Source organism: Pinus tabuliformis, chromosome 8 (assembly GCF_031772625.1).
Source record: "Pinus tabuliformis cultivar Carrire ecotype Pingquan chromosome 8, CPIR1, whole genome shotgun sequence".
Taxonomy (NCBI): domain Eukaryota; kingdom Viridiplantae; phylum Streptophyta; class Pinopsida; order Pinales; family Pinaceae; genus Pinus; species Pinus tabuliformis.
In genome coordinates, this window is record NC_142294.1 from 1,681,159,385 (window position 1) to 1,681,184,090 (window position 24,706).

The 24,706-nt window shown below is 39.9% G+C and overlaps 1 protein-coding gene across 3 annotated transcripts in view; it reads right to left on the minus strand.

Moving 5' to 3' along the window:
• The window catches only part of ATJ1 (DNAJ heat shock family protein), a 332,305-nt gene that overhangs the window by 121,948 nt on the left and 185,651 nt on the right, over window positions 1-24,706 (minus strand). For all 3 annotated transcript variants that reach the window (XM_089374301.1, XM_089374302.1, XM_089374303.1), the window contains exon 14: window positions 15,275-15,346. In XM_089374301.1, coding sequence (XP_089230427.1) covers window positions 15,275-15,346 — 72 coding nt within the window. The remainder of the gene's footprint in view (window positions 1-15,274; window positions 15,347-24,706) is intronic.

The following is a 24,706-nucleotide window of genomic DNA, read 5'->3' on the forward strand; positions in this document are numbered from 1 at the left end:
CTAAATATCACACCAATCAATTTTATGCCTCTCAATGTGTTCTTTCCGAATTATATCAGATCTGATCTATTTGATTATGCAGAGATACTCCAGCCAACAAACAAGTAGATTTAAGTCCAATTTTCAATGTCCAACTAGCCAAAACACTCGTCAAATTTTATCATGACTTTCTTAGCGTGTTTAGACCACTTAATTGTGATTTTTAGGGCCCGTCAACATAAATTTTATCACTGTTATGAAAGATTTATCACAGCTGTAGCAAACAGTAAGAGAAAATGAGGGTTTAGCTATGATACCGGATTCGTCCAAAACCCTTGACGAATCGTGAATCGCTCGAATCCAACACGATTCTCTGCGGATTCGTGTCCAAACTTCAGAACACGTCGTGTCCTTTTATGACACGTCGTGCCCGGTAATGTGTCATGAATTTCCAAGCGTGTCTCGATTTTTATGACGTGCCCTGGTTTTCGGACTCGGAACTGCTGCTAGGTTAAAGGGGGCGTGTCTGCTCGGTTGACGGCTCATTCTGCAAGTCAGTTGGCAAAGGATTGTGCTGTTGCAGCGAGGAGCGGACCACCCAACGTCCACAGTCCACCAGTTCTAACTTCAAGTTCTGAGGTAAGTAGTCCACGGTCCACCAGATAACGCAGTTCTTTGTATCAGCGGTGCCGGTTATAAAATTATAATGAAATTCGAGTACTTTGAACCACATTTATGTTACATACAATGATCTAAGGTTATGATAACAATCCAAAGTCCAAGTTTTATAAAGGGATTCATCTTAATCCAAATATGAAGTTCCTCCAGTGTAAAGCATATGAAGTCCATCCGAGAAGCACAAGTATCGCAGTGAATCGTGATACACTGATATATATATATTAGTGGTCATCTCTGAGTTTACTTGAGAAGCAAAATGCAAGTTTATGAATCGCTAATATTAATATATATATCACTGCTCGGCACAATCACTGTGAATTTCCAGTAAATAGAATCGATTGCATTGTGTAACCCTAACCCTGTAATTTATCAGTTACACAAATCCATGTTTCATATAAAAAAAAGATTCGATATCTTTAGAATCTGTTCAATTTTCCTGACTTTGGAACTGGACAGATTATTTCCATTTGATTTCTCTGTTGTTGAAATTTAAAACAGCTGACAGAATAAAATGCACACACTGGGATTTTTAACTGGTAAATCAAATAAAAAGCGGAAGGAAATGAAACCAGTTACACAATTTTGATAGTATTAGTGACTAATTAGTAGGTTCAACTAGGTTGTCAATTGTACATTCGTGTACATAGAATCGATTACATAAACATTGTGTAACCCTGGGCCCTGTATCATTATAGTGATAACTGCACATTGCACAAAAATAAAAATGCTGAGCAGCCTGCTAGAAGGCAAGTTCGAGAAAGGCTTGACCACTATGACGAAAAAGTAGCCGTGCAGGAACAGCACCAACTACAAAATTCCAATGAGATTGCAATTTTATTGAATGACAGATGTTTGTACAAGCCATAAGTTCACCTGCTTGAAAATTATAAAATCTACTAAAATAACTTATAAACACACTGTTGTAGCCTGTAGGTGCTCTTTCCTCAGTTGCACATCATCTATGCAATAAATTGGTAATGGTAACAAATTGAAATTACAATTCAAATTAGTGTTGATTCTTGTTCATTTCTTTTGCATTTTTAAATTTTTACAGCAGTTTGTTCATTTTTTTTACAGGTTGAGGTAACAGCGTTCATGGCTCAATCAAAGGCAGCAAGGAAGGGCAAGAATGTCATGGGTAGAGATGCCCTTCCTCCCCCAATATCATCAAAGTCTGCTGCAAGTAATGTTGAGGGAAGAGGACTTAAAGACAATGATAAATATCCATTGTGGAAATATATCACAAGAGAGGATGGGCCAAACAACAAGGGAAAGGGAGCAGGCAATGTGCAATGGAAATGCAACTTTTGTAACATTTCTTTCAAAAGCACATATTACCGTGTGAAATCACATTTGTTGGCTATACCTGGTTGTGGGATTGGATCTTGTAAAGCTATTACTTCACAAAAGAGAAAAGAATTGGAAAAGGAGGCCAATGTTGGTATGGAACATGTGGCACTGGCTTCAAAATCAAAAGCACCCAAGGGCAAGAATGAAGACCCCCTTCCATTTTTGAGGAAAGCCACCACCAAATTTCCATTTGAGAGTTCTACTTCTACTGGGGGACAAGCATTAAAAAGAAGATCACTTGGTCCAATGGACAGGATTTTCCAAAAAGAGAGACGGGAAGAGCTTGATCTCACCATTGCCTTCTTCTTCTATCAAAACTTCATATCATTTAATATTGCACGTTCACCTTTATTTGTAAAGATGTGCCGAGCTCTAACTCAAGGGGCTCCAGCAGGGTATCTGCCTCCTGGGTCAGAGAAGCTGAGAACCACATTGTTGACGAAGGCAAAAAAAGAGGTGCAAAAAACGCTTGAGCCTATTATGGCATCATGGCCAACATCTAGGGTTAGCATTGTTTCTGATGAATGGACAGATCCAGCACGACACCCAATCATCAACTTCATGGTGTCTTCCTTGAATGGTCCAGTTTTCCTGAAAGCAGTGGATACACTTGGCGAATACAAGGATGCACAATTTATGGGTGAGTTATTTATTAGAGTTGTTGAAGAGGTAGGTGTTGAATCTTGTGTGCAAATCATTACAGATAATGCACCTGTTTGCAAGGCGGCTGGCATGATTGTGGAAGCTAAATATCCACAAGTGTTTTGGACACCTTGCATTGTCCATTCATTGAACTTAGCACTGAAATCCATTGCTTCTGATGTGCTTTGGATTGGAAGCATTATTGAGGATGCAAGACATATCCGTAACTTTGTGCAAAATCATACAAATGCCCTCACTATCTACAAGGAGTACAGCAATCTATCATTGTTGAAGATTTTTGATACACGGTTTGCATCTTCATTCATGATGTTGAAGAGGTTGAGGGAGGTCAAGACTGCTCTTGGATCCATGGTTATTTCTGAGTTTTGGTCTTTTTGGAGAAAGACAGATCAGGCAGCCTCAAAAAGAGTGAAGGACACGGTACTAGATGATGCTTGGTGGGAGAGGGTAGATCTAATTATTCGGATCATGGACCCTATCATCTCTTTGCTTCGAGTTGCAGATACAGACAAACCCATCCTAGGAGAGGTTTATGAGGGATGGGATTCCATGATTGAGTCTGTGAGGAGCATTATTCTACAGAGTGAGTGCCCCCAGTATGAGACATCACCAGAGGCCTTCTGCGATACCATACATGATATTCTTGTCCGCAGATGGGACAAGAATTGTACACCTTTACATTGTTTGGCTCACTCATTGAACCCCAAATACTACAGCCATGAGTGGCTAAATGGTGGACCTTCCCGTAGATTCCCTCCTCACATGGATGGTGAAATCTCAAAGGGGGGGAAAGAGGCATTTAGGCGGATTTATCAGGATAGTGCATTGCTTGCTGAGGTGGAGGATGCCTTTGCAGAGCTTTCCACTGGCACTGGTCGATTTGGAGGTTATGATGTGATTAGAGACCGGGGGCTTAAGAAGACCTATTCTTGGTGGGCAAATCACGGGGCAACAAGCCCTCCTCTTCAGCAGTTAGCCATGAGGCTCCTCTCTCAGCTGACTTCATCCTCTCTGCGAGAGGAATTGGAGCACATATGGGAATTTGCATACTGTGAAGAAGAGCAGGCTTGAGCAGTCCAAGGCAGAGACAATGGTGTATGTGCACACCAACCTTCGTCTTATTTACAGGCAAAGGGAAGAGTGGTTGAGGGGAAAGACAAAGATGTGGGATGTCTTTCCTGATGATATGGGTCTAGACACCACTGTTGAGTTGGCATTGGCCAACATGGATCTCAGTGATCCAGTGCTTGAGCCTGTTAGATTTGATGACTTAGAGGGGTCAACCTCCATACCAGCAGATGCAGAGGCGACTATGGATATAGGGGAGGAGGAGGATACAGAGGAGAGCAGTGGGGACCATGATGATGGGGACAGTGATGCTGATTCTGATGCTTATTGATGCCTTGAGGCTTGTATACCTATAGTTGTTTTATATTTTCTATTTCTATTTGCCATTGGCATTGCACCAACACTACCTATGTAACAGATTTTGATTTGATGACTTAATGAGAAAACTACAGTTGTCAGTGTGTTTATCTTACTATCTTGTAGTTGTAAGTTGTCTTTCAGTTATGAATTATGAATCATGATTTAAATTTTTAATAGATTTATCATTTATGTGACCAGTACCACTGACATTTATTTGAATTTTGTATGTACTATGCATGCTAATAGATATAGATGAATATCTCTGTTTGAAATCAATAAATTTGTATCATTAATTAAAATTTGTGTAAGAAATATGATAATATCTAATTTTTAATATATATATATATATATATATATATATATAATAAAATAATATATAACGTGTCCTGTTCTAGGGGGTCAGCGTGTCCCGAATCCGACACCACGAATCCCGAATCCTACGTGTCCCGAATCCCTGTGTCAGGTGACTTAGGGGTTTAGAGATCAAATCATAGGCCCAAGGCCTTGTAGATCACTTGCCCAAGTTGCCAAAAATTTTCCAATGTACTTGGCACCTGAACACGCCAATATTGAGGCAATTTCTTCCTGCAAAACTCACCAATATTCAGTCCAAAATTTTCATGATAACTATTTGTGAGGTGCTTTTAACTTTTTCTTATTATTATTAGAGTGTGTTTTTCTTACTTCATCAAATAGTAACCAAAACAAGAAAGACAAAAACACAAGATGTTGGCTTTCTGCCAGGGCCAAAACCTCTCTCTTTGAGAGGAAAACCCACACAAATTCTTCTTATAAATATTCCAATTGACGAATATCAAGATCATGACCCTTGACCCATTCAGCCACTCCAAGACCAAGACACCAATCCTCTTCTTCGTCATTGTTGAGATCATCATCATTGCTACTAAAGTCATCACTGCTGCAATCCCGAGGGCATCACTACTGCACCACTAAGATCATTATTGTTGCACCATAACAACAGCATCTTTATTCACCACAGAGATACTACAAATTGTAGTTGCAACGAATTGTTATGTTATCTTACTACACCAAGACAGAGGTATATTTCATTGTTCCATTACCGAGACTGTAATAGAGGTGGCACCACAGAATCTTCATATCTATTGGTTTTATGAGACCTCAAAGAGGCTTCCGAGTTGCTTACTGCAATGATACCAAAGCTAGAGATCTTGATGACTGTGCTAAAGGTCTGAGCCTATCACTGTTTTCCATCCAAAAAGATATCTGAGATGATGACAATGATCATCCTCCGAAAATCACAGAGGAGTTCGAGCTTTCTTACTGTGCCACAAATCTGATTTACCCTATGTCATCCCAAACTGCTTTCTTATATGTTACTGCCCATCCAACATACAGAAATATAACCGAATTTTCTTCTCTATCATGTATTAGAATATTTCTATTTAGTATTTAATGCTCAGTCTTTTAGCTGTTGCTATTTTTATTCTTTTAGCAGTTTCTTAGATGAAACTGATTGTTTCCATATTCTACATAGAAACCTGATGTTTCTATTATTGTAAATATCTCTGTATTATCATTGAGCTGTTTGCTCATTCCTAATTAATTCATTCGATATTCTTTTATGGTATCAGAGCACAGGGATTTTTTTTTTTCGAAATAATTTTTCATAGTTTGAAAAATTCAGTAGTTCATTTCGAAACTGCTCTCAGGGTCTGTAGATTTCTTGATCAGCTATCCTCTTCGTATCCTAATCTCTTGAGTTCCTTCATTCCTTTCTAAGGTCGAGCCCTCTGTAAGCCAGGTAGCCTTCACTGAGTCTTAGCCTCGGCTTTGCTCACTGTGATAAAAGCTTACAGTCGTCAATCTCGATACAGAAAGGGATTCTTCTCCTGCATTATCACTTTATGAGGAATTAACTTTGTGGCGGTGCTCGGAATCGTGAAATTGCCTTGAAATTAAAATACGGCATATCAGTGTTCGCTGCGAGGCGTGGCCTGACTTGGTCCCTCGTTTTGACGGTGAATCCTCATTTAACGTCTCAGCTGAGGATTTGCTTCGCCACACAGGAACGTGGCAACACAGTCTTCTCTCGTTTGTTTTTCCGGAGATAAAAGACCCGGTTCCCGCCATCGCTGTGATGGCCAGTAGCCAGCTTCTGCGCTTTCTGCACACGGAAACCGCGTTCGTGCTCATTTTCTGAGCCATCCTCTGTAATTCCATTGCACAATTTATGGGATATGTCGAACTGAGATAAAGGCTGGGAGGAACGATATTGTGGCTCCGTCACGATACTTGGAATCGCACACCCGAAACATATCAAGTTACAGTAATATCAATCTATTGACTGTCTCCTCCACCAGATCGAGAGCCTGAATCAGAACCGGAAGCGGTAGCGGAAACCGAAGTTGAAGTGTTTGCGTCACCAGAAGCAAAATCCAAAGCCGAAGCTAAAGTTAAACCGTTTTTTTTTTGCTCACGTATTTTGGCTCACGTATTCGACAGATCGAGATTCTCCAGAGATTTAAGCCCCGCTTGCACCACGTGACGGCATTTTCCAGATTATAGTGACGGCATTGAAAATATCAAGCATTTTCACGTGACGGCATTTTCCAGATCATAGCCAAGCATCTGATACATTATGGTCGATACACAGTAAAACTTGTTCAGGCTTCCGCAAGGGTCTTTCTGAGCTCCGTTTGGGTTGTGTTTGCTTAGCGATTTGATTAAAGTTTTCTTTGAAGCGGTGGGACCAGAACAGCAAATATAATCGTGGACAGCTTCAGTATACGTATTTTTTTCTCTCTCTTCAAATCAGCTTTATTTTTATGAAGATACATGCGACCTCTTGTCATGGTTTTGGTCTGGTGTTTTGATCTGGTACAGATCTGAGTTATTTTTTTTGTGCAAGCCTATTTCTTTCAAAGCAGAATTTGTTAAGGTTTGGTACAGTCATCTTGAAAGAGGAATTTTAAGCAGGCAGCTACATTTTTTTGTGTGTCAGACTTCTGTATTGTTTTTTGGAAAATGGCCACGCTCACCAATCTGATGTTAGAAGGAAATCAACGCTTTAATGGCAGCAACTATAACATTTGGAAACAAAGAATGCTGACCATTTTTGAATACAGGCGTCTTGATCAGCTCATTTTGGGCAAAGAGCCTCGTCCCAGACTCCCAGTACAGCTGGTACCGATCAAGATAAATTTGATGATCGAAATCGAGAGGCTGTTATGCTTCTCAAGCTCTCTGTTGCTGATGATCAGTTACCACAGATTCCTTCTGGCAAGACCGCTGCCGAAATCTGGCAACAGTTGAAAGAACTGCACGAGACATCTGACAAAAGCAGAGCATTTTTTCTCAAAAATCAGTTGTTCTCCATCATGATGGATGAACATATGTCTTTACAGGAACATCTCAACAAAATTAAAGACATTCGAGATCATCTCGAAGCCATTGGTCGGACCATGGAGGAAGAAGATATGATAGTCATTACTCTGAAAAGTCTACCGAAATCTTATGAACACTTCATAGAAACACTCAACATTACGACCACAAATGTTGATCTGAAGTTTCCAGATTTATGTACCAAACTTCTGCAGCAGGATCGGTGGAAACAGCAGTTTGGTAGTGGTGCTTCATCAGTGCCCTCGGAAAATGCATTTGCTACAAAATACCAGTCCTCTCAGTCCTTTCAGCAGAAAGGCTCTTCTCAGACTTTTGATCCTGCTAGGAAGAAAAGTGTGCAGTGTAATTACTGTCACAGGTTCGGTCACATGAAGAAAGATTGCCGACAGAGGATTGCTTCTGAACAGAAGAAACAGGGAGGGCCACATCAGACAGCAAATGTTGCAGAACATTCCGAGCAGACAGATTCTGCCTTTTACGCCTTTATGGCTAAAAGGTCTTCAGAACATGTTCCTTCCTCTACATGGTATATTGATTCTGGTGCATCACGCCACTTCTCTCACAGGCGTGACTGGTTTATTGACTTCTCACCTTTCAGTGATTCTGTGGTATTTGGTGGAGGTGAAAAGTACACTGTAGCTGGCAGGGGTACAGTTCAAATTCAGTCTGGTGGACGCACACTCATATTTCTAAATGTATACTATGTTCCTGGTATGGAGATTAATCTGCTATCTGTCAGCCAGATTATGAGGAATTCTCCTCAGCTTGATGTTGTGTTCAGTGCACACAAGTGCTCCATCATTGACAGGGAGACCAGTCTAACAGTTGTTGTTGGCCTAGAGGACCATGGTCTATACAGGCTACTTGACACCGGTGACTCTCCAGAAGTGGCTCTAGCAGCACGTGTCTCTCCCATCAGCACTCTATGGCATCAACGATATGGGCATCTAAATATGCAGTATCTCTCTCAGCTCTCTCGAGAGGGACTTGTGTCAGGATTACCTGATATTCAGACTCAACAGTTGGGGTATGCAGCGCCTGTCAAGCGGGAAAGCAACATCGGTCTTCATTCAAAAATGGAGAATCTTGGCGCGCATCTAAGGTACTTCAGTTACTTCATGCTGATATTTGTGGTCCTATGAATACAGCTTCTATCACTGGTTGCAAATATTTTTTACTTATTGTAGATGACTTCAGTAGAAAGATGTGGGTGTATTTTTTAAAAAATAAATCTGATGCTCTTAGTACCTTTCAGAAGTTTAAAACCTTAGTTGAAATAGAATCTGGTTGTAATATCATGACCCTTAGGACCGACAATCGGGGGGGAATTTTGTTCCTCAGCTTTTGCCAACTTCTGTGATATTCATGGCATCAAACATCAATTAACCACACCTTACACTCCCCAGCAGAACAGTGTTGTCGAGCGTCGCAACCGCACGGTTGTTGAAATGGCTCGTTCCATGTTACAACACAGGAGTGTTCCAAACAAATTCTGGGCTGAAGCAATATTTACTGCTGTTTACCTTCTTAACCAATCACCTACTCAGGCTGTTAAAGGGAAGACTCCTGAAGAAGTTTGGTCTGGTCGTAAGCCTAAGATCAGTGACCTCAAAGTATTTGGCTCAGTTGCATATGTTTGGATTCCACCTGCTAAGCGCTCTAAGTTGGATTCCAAAAGCCAGAAACTCATGATGACAGGTTACAGTGATCATCACAAGGCCTATAGGCTGATAGATATAGCCACTGGTCGTCTTAGCTTCAGTCGATATGTAGTATTTGATGAAGACAGAGGATTCTTTCAGTCTTCTTCTTCTCAGCAGCGTTCTGAGGATCAGCCTCACAGTGTTCTTCTTCCAGTCGGTCCACCTGATGGGAGAGATGATGTAGCATCAGTATTTGATAATACTCTATCTGAGCTTCCTCCAGAAACTAACACTCCCCTTGCTGCCCCTATTGCTCTTGAGTCTTCTCCACCTCCTCCTGATATTGGTTCCTCTACTTCTGATATTGGTTCTTCTTCTCTTCGGCCTAAATGGTGGGTTAAAACCATTGGTGATCTCCGGGATGATGAGCTCCTTGAAGGTAGAACTTCTAGACATAAGAACAGACAACAGTCTACAGTCAATTTTGCTCTTATGGCTAACCTACACAGTATTTTTGAGCCTCAAACCTATTCAGAGGCTAAGGGTACATCTGAGTGGGAACAGGCTATGGAAGCCGAATTCCAGAGTCTTCAGAAGAATCACACCTGGACACTTTCTGATCTTCCTGCCGAAAAAAAGCCCATAGGCTGCAAATGGGTGTATAAAGTGAAATACAAAGCTGATGGAACCATAGACAAGTATAAAGCTCGTCTTGTGGCTCGAGGGTTCTCACAGAAGGAAGGCATCGATTATGAGGAGACTTTTGCTCCTACAGCCAAGATGAGTACCATAAGGCTTGTCCTTGCCCTAGCAGCTCAGTTCAATTGGAAAGTTCATCAGATGGATGTAAAGAGTGCTTTCCTAAATGGTGATCTCCAAGAAGAAGTCTACATGACGCAGCCTCCAGGATTCAAGGTTGCTGGTCAAGAACAGAAAGTGTGTCGGTTAGCTAAAGCAATCTATGGATTGAAACAAGCTCCTCGGGCTTGGTACATGAAAATTGATCAGTACCTGACAGATCAGGGTTTTCAGCGGAGCCCATCTGATGCAAACCTGTATATCAAGCATACTGGTGATGATATCTTGTTTGTGGTTGTCTATGTGGATGACCTTATCATTACTGGCAACTCTGCACATTTGATCCATGGGATCAAACAAGATCTATGCAGAACTTTTGAGATGACAGACTTGGGACTTCTTCATTACTGTCTGGGGGTTGAAGTTTGGCAGACTGAAAATCAGATCTTTCTCTCTCAGTCCAAGTATGCCAAAAATCTTGTGGAAAGGTTCAGAATGCAGGATTGCAAACCGGCCACGACTCCTATGGAACCAGGGCTCAAACTTTCAGCACAGTCACCCTCTCCCCTTGTGGATGAAACTTTATTCAGGCAATTAGTGGGCAGTCTCATCTATCTTACTGCTACCAGACCTGACATCAGTTTTGCAGTAAGCTACATTTCCCGCTTCATGTCAGCTCCTAAAGCTGATCATTGGATAGAAGCAAAGCGGGTGCTATGATATGTGCGTGGTACTTCTGATTATGGCCTCTTATATACTCGCAGTTCCAATCCTATTCTCAGTGGCTACACTGACTCTGACTGGGCAGGTTCGGTTGATGACGGTAAATCTACAGCTGGGTATGTGTTTAGTCTAGGATCTGGTGCTGTTACTTGGACTAGTAAGAAGCAACAGGCAGTGGCTCTCTCCTCAACAGAAGCAGAGTATCGGGAAGCAGTTAAGGCATCCTGTGAGGCAGTTTGGCTTCGACGTATGCTTGCAGATATGCATGTTTTCCAGACAGGGCCTACTTCTTTGTTTTGTGATAATCAGGGAGTGCTCAAACTTGCCAAGAATCCAGTCTTTCATGAACGAACAAAGCATGTGAAAACTCATTGCCACTACATTCGCCAGCTGGTTGAAGACGGCTCAGTTCAGTTGAAATATGTTCCCACAACAGAGCAACCCGCCGACATTTTCACCAAGCCTCTTGGTCCTGATAAATTTGTAAAATTCCGAGGGTCTATTGGTGTTGTAAATAGATTGAGCATTAAGGGAGGGTATTAGAATATTTCTATTTAGTATTTAATGCTCAGTCTTTTAGCTGTTGCTATTTTTATTCTTTTAGCAGTTTCTTAGATGAAACTGATTGTTTCCATATTCTACATAGAAACTTGATGTTTCTATTATTGTAAATATCTCTGTATTATCATTGAGCTGTTTGCTCATTCCTAATTAATTCATTCGATATTCTTTTATCATGGTCATTTTCCTCGACATCCGAATTCCGAATTCCTTGATTGTTGTACCTTAGTCCGAGCCTCTTATCTGATCTTTCTGTGTTGTAGCTTGACATCTGAATTCTTCCATAGTAATGGATCAATGAAACAGATAATCCGCTCCTTTTCTTGATCACCGAAATCTTAGAGTGATGCGAAGTTACTTCTTTGTCTTCCTGTGATGAGCATAGCCTCTTATATATAGTTGTTCGTCCATATATAAGCCAACTTGTATTCACAAAGAGATGTGTCTTTATTTGAGAGTCGACTTGAGTTGTTTAATTCTTCTTGCAAGCCGACTTCAAGAGGAGTTTCGTGCTTGTCTTTTGGAGGGCTATTAGATTTAGACATAGACTTATATACATTTTTCATATTCTCAAGAAGAGCTTCTTCAGATGACATTGACTCTTTGACTTAATAATAAATCTAAGGCTCTCAATGGGAGCCACTAACAAATAAACCTCTTGCTCGTGAAACCCATACAAAAATAATTTTATTTCTTTCATCATTTACAAAGATCAGGTCATTATGAACACCTAACCTAGTTACATTCTACAAGAGGTTAGGGTAAATGAGGGCAAGGAAGAAGGCCAAAGGGGAAAGAAACAAGGCTAAGGAAGGCAATGGGTAGGGTCAAAAGGCCTTGGAGGCCTAGCGACTCAAGGGAAGAGGCCTTAGGAGGCCTATGGTAGGTCCTAGAGGGTTGTCACTTGGAAGGAGGAGGGTTGAGAGGCCCCTAGGGGCTGCAGCCTAGGATCTTGAGGCCCTAAGGCCTGTGGCAACCTAAGGAAAGCCTCTAGGAAGCCTCTAAGAGGCTACCACAAGCCCAAAAGGGCTGCAGTCGAAGACCCTAGGCCTCACAGCCAGGCCTTAAAGGCCCTTAAAATATACCACGACAAGGGGAATAAGGGAGGTTGAGGCACTTAGGTGTTTACTGCCAACCTTGAAAGGCCAAAAAAGGATGATGCAGGGGGAGAAAGGTGATGTTGGGAGCCAAGGATGCTAGACGGCTAGCGTGGAGGGAAAAAGCGAGCCTAGGAAGCCTGAAAATTTGAAACCCTTGCTTCAAAAAATTATTTTGCTTGAAATCTTCAATTTTACTACCAAATCTTCAATGATTGGCCTTGCAAAAATTGTAGAAGCTAGATCTTACCCTTAAGGGCCTAGATCTAGCTCTAATCCAGCTCTTTTCCCTTGATCTCACCTGCACAAATGAATTTACAATAACCCAAAACCCCAATATATACAAAATTTCAAAATAATTCAAAACCCCAAAAACCCCAGCTGCAAAACAAGAGTTAGAAAAAATCATTTACAAAATATATTATGCAAATTATATTTACAAATGTACAAATATACAATGTTTTTTAAAAGGAATGTTGAGATATAATTTTTTTATAAATCCTTAATAATGGCTAAATGTATTTCAAAAGATAAATGTAGAAACCACAGCCTTGGCGAAGTTAGAAAACCATAAAAATAATTGGAACCCAAACAAAGTCAGCCTTTGTCCACGGTTCATGAACTTGGAGTCCAAGGGTTGGGGAACCTGCAAACACTATATATTTCCCAAAGGTAACTGTTAGAACACACAGTAAATCGGATCACCTAATATAAGCCCACAGCTTACCAATAGAATGCTCCTATCACCTACGATGAAATAACGATTAATAATAATTACAAATATTAATATAGGAATGCTCGTACCCAACACATACCACAAATCAGTAAATCAAAGACACAATGAACTGCACCCCAAAGTCTTTATTATAATTATTCCAACATTCCCAGCAGGACAGTAATTTACATCATCTTTTCAGAATTACATTAGCCAAGATCAAATGGCTTGATACACAGATGACCTCTAATTTAAAAATAAATCCTCCAAGTAGAAAATAACAGGTAGTTGGCTTGATCCCCATCAAAATAATCTTGGTCGTTGATAAATCTTTGATGATTTTTTAATCTCTGTCGTCGAAAAATATTTATTTTTGAGAGATTTTCGAATCTCTTATTAAACCCATTTTTTATTAGCTCAAAAATAATTATTTTTGAGCTAATTTCCTCAAAATTTTGACTTTCACTTGACCACCAAGGCCCGGAGGTCCAATTTTCCTTGAAATTTTCAATATCCCCTGGTGGGAGACCTCCAAAAATTAATCTCTTTAAGACCCACGAATTTTTCCACTTAGAGAATTTAATTTCTCTAGAAATTTAATCTTTTGACTCTAGTTAATTAATTTTCTGCTTTGAATTAATTTTATTTTTATCAGGAAAATTAATTAATTGACACTTGAGGGGATTAATCATTTTTCCACCCTCAAATATTTTAGCCATGGTGTCTAAATATGAGGGATCATTCACTAAGATATTTTCTATATAAGATTTTACATAATTCAACCCTCAAAAGGGGAATACCCATTCGTTATAGACCCTCAAATAATTTACCCAATTCTGCGACACAATATAATCTAATAGACCAAATGACTTGTAATAAAATAATTTAGCCAATTAGCTTAAATTATTCTCAAATCACTTTTACAGAGGACTTGACTAAAACAGTAAGACTCACCTAAGACTTTGATGATAAATTCCACCCTAGTTTTGGGGTGAGGCTGGAGGAAAAAACTATGTCGATCATTCGTGTTTAAAAACGCAAATGAATCAGTGAGAGGAAATACCTCCTAGGATGAAATTCGTCGCCAAAATAATAGGCTTACCTAGGTTGTTACATACATACACAGTCTTACTAACATCATTTACATTACAAATTTAGAAAATGGTTTTACAATGACACAATAGTTGATGGTTGATAATCTCGATCTTTGAAGAAAAATATGGTACCACTGCTTCTTTCAAACTTTTGAAAAAATATGAGCAACACTTCCATGACGGTGTTGACAGTCCTTCTATGACGGTGATGAGAGTGCTTCCATGACAATATTACAGTGCTTCTGTGATAGTAATGCCAGTGCTTCTATGACAGTGATGTATATCATGCTCCTATGACAGCAGATAATGTCTGTCGCTAAATTGGCCCTAGGTGGCCTAATGTGATTGATGATGGTATCCGTGATTATTGTACTTTGTATCTCAGTTGAGCTTTCATGAATATCTAATAGAAGAAGAATCTGGTTGGGTTTTCCCCTTTGGAGGGTTTTTCCTTGGTCTCTGACCTAAATCTTGGTGTCTCTATTGTGCATGATTTTCTTCTATTGTTCCACTGCATTGTTGATGTTATTGTTCTCTCTACATAATTGCTAATGATGAAATGATGTTATGAAGTGAATGTTAAATGAAAATGTTGAAAAGTTTAAAACCGCAATTATCTAAAGCAGAGAACAATATAGCCCTAAAAATTAACAAGACCTTATGTAGTGCATTTTAGTTTTCATAATTTTTAGACACTGCTGATATATTTATAAAGATGTGATGAACATTCAACTGATGAACTTTTACAGCTCCCTCTAGTTTTCTCCTATATGAATGTATCTTATTTATTTTCAAGAATGGAAAGATATACAAATTTCTGTGTTAGAAAACATACATAAAAACTTATATCCTATTTTAATACAAATCTAACAAAACATGCATGCATGGGTTTTTTCAAAACTGGTGTTTGAGTATAAGAAATGCATCTGCAACGTGACATGATGAAGAGAGAACAAAGGGATAAGCACAGTTGAATGCATGGGCATGCTCATCTTCCTCCAACAAAAATGAGAGATACACATCTAGAATGACGGTGATTCATGAACAATCCTATACTTGATATTATTGGGATAAAGATTATGCTATTGACAAGATATGGAGGATATACAAGAACCAAGCTTCTATAAGAAAAGTAACATTAGAGAATAAAACGTCTTTCACCTGTGTAACATTAATACAAGCATCCACATATATGTCTTCTCCATCTCTTCGAAATATAGAATCTTCAAGAACCTGTAGATATGGATACTAATTACAAAAAGAAAATAAATAACAGACAAGAACAGATGTAACGTTATAATTGTTGATACTGACTGGTTGAAATCTTATACGGACCTCAGCTATACAGATGCTAATGTATAAAAACTTGTAAACACAATCCAATCTTATTGATCTTTCTAACACTGAAGAATGCATCAAATCATTATCATCTTATACTATTAGAAAAACTTCCTCTAGGTTGACAGATATCTAATCACCGTAGACTAAAAATAGTTACTCCTCACATAATTTATTAAAAAACAAACAAGTATAGTTTTCTTATTTATTCTCCACATGGGATATGATAGTTATCTACACTACCAAGTGAGTGCGGAATTACGAAGGGATGCAAACACATAAATATACAAGAGAGAGATAGAGAAGATAAGAAAGATTTCATTGATATGGAGACCACCATACATATTGTCTCGATTCATTTCATTTATTTGCTAGGTAGTTAAATTGCCTAATCCCTCTAATCAATAAAACTAACTTAATATTAAGTTGGCTCATAATAACCTTTATTAAACACAATAACCTATTACCATCATGATGGGTCACATTATCATCAATTGTGACCACTATTACGTTAATTTTCATTTTACTCTTCTTAAACCCCCCACTTAAAACAAAAATTGTTTTACAAATGTTTTCAACATTCTAAAAGGAAGAGGATGTGACTGAAGTCTCTAACTTCAGCACGCCAAGTCCAAACTTCATCCTCATGACTATGGATTATTTTACATCAAATAGAGAGGTTAATAGAAATGAAAATATATTGATGTCCATGAATGACCAAGAAAAACAAACTTTCCAGATTAATAAGAACCATCATTTCAAAATGAAAACTCGAGCCCTGAAATTCCATATTTCTAACTAAAATACATGAAAAAACACCTCTAAATTGAAAAGTGGTGCTACTTGTAGCACCATTTTTTGGGGTTTAAAATTCCAACACATTTTCAACCATGGCATTAAAAAACCAAATATCATGGCTAGCTTCACAATCTCTTTTATGGGAACCTACACAGTCATTTTTCCCACATCACTACCAGCATCAACACCTAGATATTATGGCATTAAAAACCCACATATTATGGCAAGCTTCACAATCTCTTTTATGTTGAAAATTGGGGCAGCTATGGGACGAATTTCCCATAGGAACCCATCTACCCAAAGGATAGCCCATCTTTCCGTAAAGAGAAAAATTCAAGATTGGTTAATGAGAAATATTATTGGTAATGTGGATTGACACCCCTATTATTATATGTCGTGACCAATGTTGTGTGTATATATATATATTTGCATTTATATTAAATACCAAATTAGATGTCGAAGACATGGAAACATGCATATTTTTACATAAATCAAGGTAGATATGGCATCCATGATTACATTGTACATCAATGATTAATTATCCGAGCATCAACCATCTAGATTCTAGCAATTACAAACATACATCAATTTTTTATGCATATCATAAAACATAAAATAGTTAGAAGATAAAAGCATCAAACATTCAAGTAACTTATCTAGCAAGTGAGCAATTGTCAACATGAGTCATGTCCAAAATTCAAATAATAACGTTTACAAAATAAGCCACTTGGCCACCACCAAAACTCAAGTACACACTGAACTAGGAAGAGTAAGACAAAAAAGTTCAAATTCACAACAAGACTACAATCTATGACAAAAGTAGTAAACAGTGAATATATCTACTAATCTCTCCTCCTTCCACCACAAACAGGACATAAGCCTCCACTTGGTGGCAAATGAAGAAGATGGTAAAGATGGTGGCTTTGGAAGTTGTGGCAGTGGAACTAATCAACATGAAGCCCCTGTTGCTGGTGTTGAAGCATCGAACCTGAGAACCAGGGGACCGGATGGGAGTGGCATCTCAACTCGATCATCATCATCCTACATAAGAGCATCCTCCAATTGTTCTAATTGCAACACTCCATCCTCCAAATTGGTCTCCTTTGGATTTTTGTCCCAAACCTTAAGGTATTTATTATTGTTTGCATCATCAAAGTAATGGAATAACAATCGCAATTTGTAGTGAACATAAACCAAGCTCTCTACCTGATCTAATCTCAACCTGTTCCTTTTAACACTATGGATGAAAGAATAAGAGCTCCAACACCTCTTTGCAAAAGAAGTGTTTACCACCTGTGATAGCACCCGCAATGCCAAAGTTTGTAGAAGTGGAGTATCACCTCCATGCATGTTCCACCACTCAAGATGAGATAAATTCTCTCGACCTCTAATTGCATGCATCCTCCCAAATGGACCAGTGCTAAGTGTATAGTTGCTCAAATGTTTTCGTAGCATGGCAAGCTCCTCCTTATCAGGGACTAATTTATCCAATGCTTTCATATAACTAGATAGAACCTCTAGATCTAGGTGTGGTTTTCTCCTGCTTCGCCCCCACCCCCCTCCCCCCAAGGTGCTGGTGTTGAAAGCCATGATGAATGATAGTATTTAGGTGTCAGAACATATGCTAAGCCATGCAATGGAATGTTTAGCATATCCCAACATTTTCCCACCTCTGCACGAAAATAATTGTAGAAGGTGATATCTCTAGGCTCAACAATGTCTTTAATTTGACCCAACATGCTATCCATTTGCTCATACACCTCCCCAATTATTGGTCAATCTGAATCTGCAAAATTGATCATGTAATAAATTGCTTTGGTGAATTGCAAAACATATTTACTCTGTGACCAAGAGTAGCTGTCAAAAATAGTGTCCTTGGTTACAATAGCACCATCTCAGAGGTCACCATATTAGTTAAGGCTTGTCTCACCTTCACTAGCCGCCTAAAGGTCAGGTAATAACTTGCAAATCTTGTTTTTCCAAGTTTAAGAAACTACAACTTGGAGTAAGTGCCATAAAAGTAGTTTACCCTTGTATGCCCTGTGATAAATTTAATGAGTTGCTTCCCTCTCTTATAAAGCTCATTAATCCATCCACATTCTTTATGCTTCACAATATCATGCAACAAAAGGTTCAATGTGTGCACCAAGCACCCAGACCAAAAGATCTGTGGATGAGTACACTCAATATTTTTCCAGTTGCCTTACAATTTGTTGGATTATCAGTGATCACTTGAAAGTTGAACCACAATATTAGGACTAACATCTTTGATTGATTGCAATGGGAGATTTGAAATGTTTTGGGAAGTTGCACTGATGGAGGAGGAGTCATGACATGCAATAAACACTGCACCACTAGCATAAACACCAAGAACATTTATCAAATGTTGGTTTCTAACATTTGTCCACCCATCTGATACAATGGATACCCCACAATCCACCAACTCATTTGTAAAACGTGTCAAAGCTCTTTGAACCTTTGCTTTTTCTCTTTCTAATAACAATGTTCTAGCTTTCTCATAGCTGGGGCTCTCGTATCCTTCTGGGGCTTCATTGATGACCTTAACCATATCATGCCAATAGGGAAAGTGAAGCACCTTGAATGGTACACCGCAAGCACAAAGAAACCAGACTATCTTTCCATCTACATCATCCCTCCCAACAACATTCAGGAGATCCACTATTGTTCTTCTACTTCTAATGGTTGCAGAAGTACCATGAGCAGATGAGCTACCAAATCTAGAGGTTGCACTTGATTCAGAATGAGCTTTTGTTTCTTGTTTTTCTATTATGCATCCTCCTCTATTTGCATGTATTTTCTTCTTTGTTCAGCTGAAACCTTTGGGCAAATTGCTATCCCCATTGTTATCACTAAAAAATGATCACCTAGCCATTTCTAACAAGGTGGATCAAAATACACCATGCAGATTTAATTTTACCATAGTAAAGTCAATTTCAATGTGGAAAATAATTTAGTAAACCACTTTTATTAAATTATTTTCTGATTTAAATCAAAAAACCCCATGAGAATAATTAGATAAATCAATATTTATTTAATTTTCTCTAGGAATAATTATTAAATCATTATTTCATAGTTATTCCTTGTCATATTTGACTAAATCCCTTAGGAATATTTAAATAAATCATTATTTATTTGAATTTCCTTATTTTTGTTATTAGAATCATTATTAAATCGCTATTTAATAATTATTTTGATTTCACGCCTTTCTTGTTTCTCGCGAAATAATTAATAAATCATTTTATTTGTTAATTATTTCTAAATAAAGGTATTTAACCATTTTAAATACTTTTTCCATCTCCAATAAATATAATAAAGTATTCCAAGTAGTTAGATCTGGATTTGGTCAATAATATTTTATTATTCTCCATTTTCGAGATTAACTCCATACTTTGATATAAAAAACGGGTTTTTCATTCATTCCTCACCATGATCATTATCATCGTCAACATTATCGTCATTTTCTTGAGCTCCCATTTGAGTTCTTCACTTTGTTTGGGTTTTTCACACGATTGAGAGAGGGAATTCTATTTCTAAAGCATCAAGGATATCAAAGGACCCATCCCACAGAGGGGGGCTTACAAACCAATTTGTAGATCTCCTTCACGAGGTGTTATCAATAAAGATTTATTCATATAAAATTGTCTTTCTGCTATTATTCTGGATACATTATTTTGCTGCTATTTGTTTTGGATCTTGTTTTCTTTTACTGCATTTTTTCCATTTGTATTGCAGATCTAGAACAATAGCAGTCATCAAATTGTTGTTAGGGTCACTTGTCACCTAGTGACTTAAGTGAGGATTTTTGGTACACCTTCCAGGAATTTTCACACTAACAAATGGCGACTCCACTCGTTTAATAACCACGTTCTTGGGTGACTTAAAGTTTCAGAAATTTCAGGGTTTCTTCAGCCATTTTCAAGACTCTCAATTTTTATTTCTATTTTTAAACCCTATTTTGTCAAATTTTTAGATTCTATCGGGTTTCTGGTCTTTTCTGCAGGTCACAAGTACCAGTGGAGCAGGAAACAGCGACATATGTTCGAGATCTATCGACCGAGACTCTCGAGTACAGAGCGCATTTTTTTGCCCCTTTAGTGTGCTCCAGAGTGCAATTTTTGGCCTAGGAACTGCGCTCTCACTAAAAACAGGTCAGTACCTGTGTTTTGCAACTTTTCTTTAAAAAATTCAAATTTTTTTATAGTTTTGCCGAGAGTGTTGTCTGCAGACTGGTTTGGGTTTTTCAACTTTGTTAATCAGTCTCCCTTAGGCCTAGATCCACTTGTTTTGTCTCTTTGAGGAAGGAAATAGCCCCCTAGGGTTTAGAGTACTCCTCCACATTGTTAGGAAGACATTTGCTGAGTGAGGAGTCTAGGGTTTTCAGCATTTTTAGCCTCTGTTTTTCAGATCTAATCCATTACTTTTCAGATCCATTGGATAGGTTTATTTTACCTTTTCTCACTTTAGAGTTTGGGTTTGCCTTTTCCCCCTTAGGATCCCCTTGAGCATCCTAGGTCTTAGAGCTTCATACTTGTCCTTTATAGCAGTTTTCACTTCTGATTTTTGTTGTTTGTCTGCACCATTTTCAGCAACTTAGGGCCTTTAGATCCCAGTCCCTTGACATTAGATCTTCTTGGCCTCTTTATGTGTCTTTGAGTAGCCTGTTTTCCTTCTCTTGCTTAGTTGCTTAGTATCCCTTGTGGGTGGGGTTGTGTATGCTTGATTGATTATTTAATTTTCTGTCATTTTAGATTCATTTACAGTATTTTAGTATTTTACTTTCAACAGCATATGGCATCATGAAACATGCTTAATTAACTCATCCACTTGACACATCTTTTTCACACACTCACACCTTAAGCGAATGAGAGCTTGGTTAACACCACCAAGCCAAGACTTTAAACACTACACCTTAATAAATCAACACACATAGATTAAGCCCACTTGGGCATCAGGGCCAAACAATCTTTGTAGTGTAGGTGTAGGGTCGGTGGGATAGGCTTCCAATAACACCCATCAGTCACTTCTCATTAAGACATAGAAGTTGTCATATTAGGGAGCTTAAAATCCTTCAGCATCCCACGATCAAAGTCGGAGTGCGTTAGAAACCCCATTCAGAGGGGTCTAGGTTAGGTCATCGTGCGAGCAATTCTCCTCGAGGCTACCCAACCCGTGGCAGGGAATTCGGTGAGGTGGTTGACTACCAAGAAGCTCAAGACTCAACCACCCCTCTGGGGCGAAGGTAACCGTAGTGACCAATCTTAGGAAACCACCTTATAGGATTGGATGTGGGAACCAGTTGGTCCTCTACCCCACCTTTCTTTAGACAGCTCTACTTGCGGGGATGAGATTCTGTCAAGTAAGAAGTTCTTTGGAAGGCCATCTGAAACAACAGATTTAGGATTGTTTGAGGAATCAGATCACCTATAGGATAGAGGCCCTTTTTATTTGATAGGACGTGTTTGCTTGCATTAGAGTAACATCATTAAAATAGTTAGTTTACTCTTGTCACCACTGTCGTAGGTGTTTGCTTGTTGTTTGTCGCTCTTTTCTTCCTATCATTATCACTTAGTCTAGACATCATAGTGCCTCCAAGGCATTTGTCGCGTCGAATTCGAGGGCTTCACCCTCAGTTCCCGTTAGGCCATATCACTCCTCCCCGTCGGGTGCGAGTTCATCCTCCTAGTCCTCCATTGAGTCATCATTTTGATTTTGATTTTGATTCTGCTGATTCATCTCATTCATCCATTGATTTCGCGTCCCCTCATCCTCATATTGCCATCATGTCAAGCACCAATGCAAGTGCAAGAACCCAGGGTGGTAACCCATATGCCAACCAGGGTACCCCCACTAGCGGAACCTCAACCGATGTGGTCACTCCGACTCCTTTACTTCCTTTTGTTGTTGGTCTAAGTCTCCCAGATTTTAACCAGCTTATCAATGATCCCCTTCTCCACAATCCACATGGCCAGCAATGCCTACAAAACTCCCTTTAGACATCCCGAAGTTTGAGGGTAATCCGGAGAAGACCCAACCAATCATGTTCGCTCCTTTCATATGTGGTGTTCATCCAATTCTATTACCGACGACTCCATTCGTCTTTGGTTGTTCCAACGCACGCTCACTGGAGCTGCTACGAAGTGGTATGTAGACCAGCCTAGGGCAACCCATTCCACTTTAGCGACTCTTGCCACAACCTTTATTTCATATTTCCAGTTACCTCTCCATTATGATACCGGTACTGAACTTTTGACTTCATTCCATCAAACTTTTGCCACTCACCTTTCCGACCATGTTCAGGAATGGCATGGAGGAGCATTTATCGAGCTCCTGACTTTGAAGACTGAGTCTATATGGATTGGTTTCTTAGATCGTTGTTGGCCCCCATTGCGAAAGATGTCGCTTCTCACTTTCCTCAATCCGAGGAAGAAGCTCTCTAGATAGCTCTTAAATTTGACCTGATTTACGCCCAGTTAGGTTACATTTACACTGTCATCCCCAATCTGCCTCGGCCTGGTGCTACTAATGCGTCGGGGGCATCTCATGCTGCAAATGGCATTGTTGGAACCCTTTCACACCCTCAACCATATGCTCCTCCTCAGATGAGTTATGGTCAACCTCAAGGAGGGACCAGTCCCATGTACAATTATCCCTCCCCCAATCCTTATCAGGGCACTCCTTATCCAGGTCCCAGCACACCATATGCATATCCCCATCCACATCAATCGATACCAGGGCCAGCTATTGCACCGCCTGCTTATACCAATGTTGTCCCATCTCCATATTATTCGTACGCACAACCTAGTGCTCCAGCTCCTTCGACACCAGCGCCCTAGCCCCCCATGCCTGCTCCCCCTCCGCCGCAGCAAGCACCTCCTCCACAAGGACAAGTGTATGCTCAGCAAGGTGGTCCTAATCCCAAGAAAAGGAACAAGGGGAAGGGTAATAGGCAAGGGGAAGGGTAATAGGAACCACCAACAGCAAGGTAATCAAGGCAACCAAGATCCTCCACCCAATGCCCCTCAAAGTACTCAACCTAATCCCGTAACCCAACTACAGAGCGGTCAGCCCAAGCAGAACAAGGGTCTTCGTACGAACAAACGTTGTGCTTGTTGTGAAGTCTATGGTGATTATACACATGAGTGTCCCCTGTTACCTCAAATGTGCCAAGCATGGGAAGCTCAAGCAGCTTCTCGAGGATCGCAACCCTCCACTCCTCCTCCCCCTCCTGCTTCATCTCAACCCACTGTGCTCACCAACCCTTTTCCCCACCAAGGGTATATAGCTGCCCAACCTTTGCAAGGTCAGGCTGCTCAACCAGCTCCTCCATCTAGTCACCATGATTATCAGATTCTCATGATGAATTCTGATGAGGTAAACACCAAACAAGTCAACCTCCAGACTCGATCACATCAGTATGACAAGCCATCTGCTAAGTCTATGACTGAGTCCCAACCCAAAGTGTCTACCGAGCCTCTATCGTCACCCAACAGTACCTTACAGATCCCTCAACCTAAGGTTGAGGTCATACCCAAGATCCCCAGAGGTCCGTTACATCGAAATGCTACTTTTGCCAAACCCACCCATACATAGAACATAGTAGATGACTTGGCACAGTATCATGTTGCCATGTCAACGCTGGAAGTCCTCCAAACGTGCCCATCACAACGAAAATCTCTACTATCTGCTCTAGGCGCCGTAGATCCTCAAGACGATCAGATGATTGTCTTCCATGTTGACAAGTCGAATAACCCTCCTTTCCCTTCATCCGTTGCGTTCCAAATTCCAGTCTCCATTCAAGACGCCACTGTCCAGCGGTTTATCATTGATGAAGGCGCCTCCACCTGTTTGAGGGTCGCCAGTGTTTGCAAACAACTTGGATCCCCTGACCTATCCCTGTCCACCATCACTTTGCATACATGGGATGGTCATCCTTCATAGCCCCTTGGCTTATACCGCAACTGCCCAGTCACAGTTGCTAACAAGACCATCTGTATTGATATCGAAGTCATTGATGCGCCCCTTGACTATAACATCCTTTTGGGTCGTAGTTATACTTATGCCATGTCAATTGTCGCATCTACGATTCACCGTAAGATGTGCTTTCCCCACAATGGAAAGATCGTCATCGTCGATCAGTTGACGTATTACGATCCAAAAGCCTAGACTTCGCCTCAAACCAACATTTCTTCCGTGGATGAGAATAAGACTATCTCGTCTGTTTCTCTAGGAGTCTATAAAGATTCTCTTTACTTGGTGCTTATTATGGCTCCCCGCCTAATCCTTTTGAGCTTAGCTCATCGAGTGTTTGCATGCTCCAAGCATCACGTACTGCCCACAAACGGGTCGTTATGCCTTCACAATAGTCTGCACCTTCCCAACCTGCTCTGCCTAACTCAACCACGCCTAACAGTACAACTCCTCAAGGACCACCTCCTT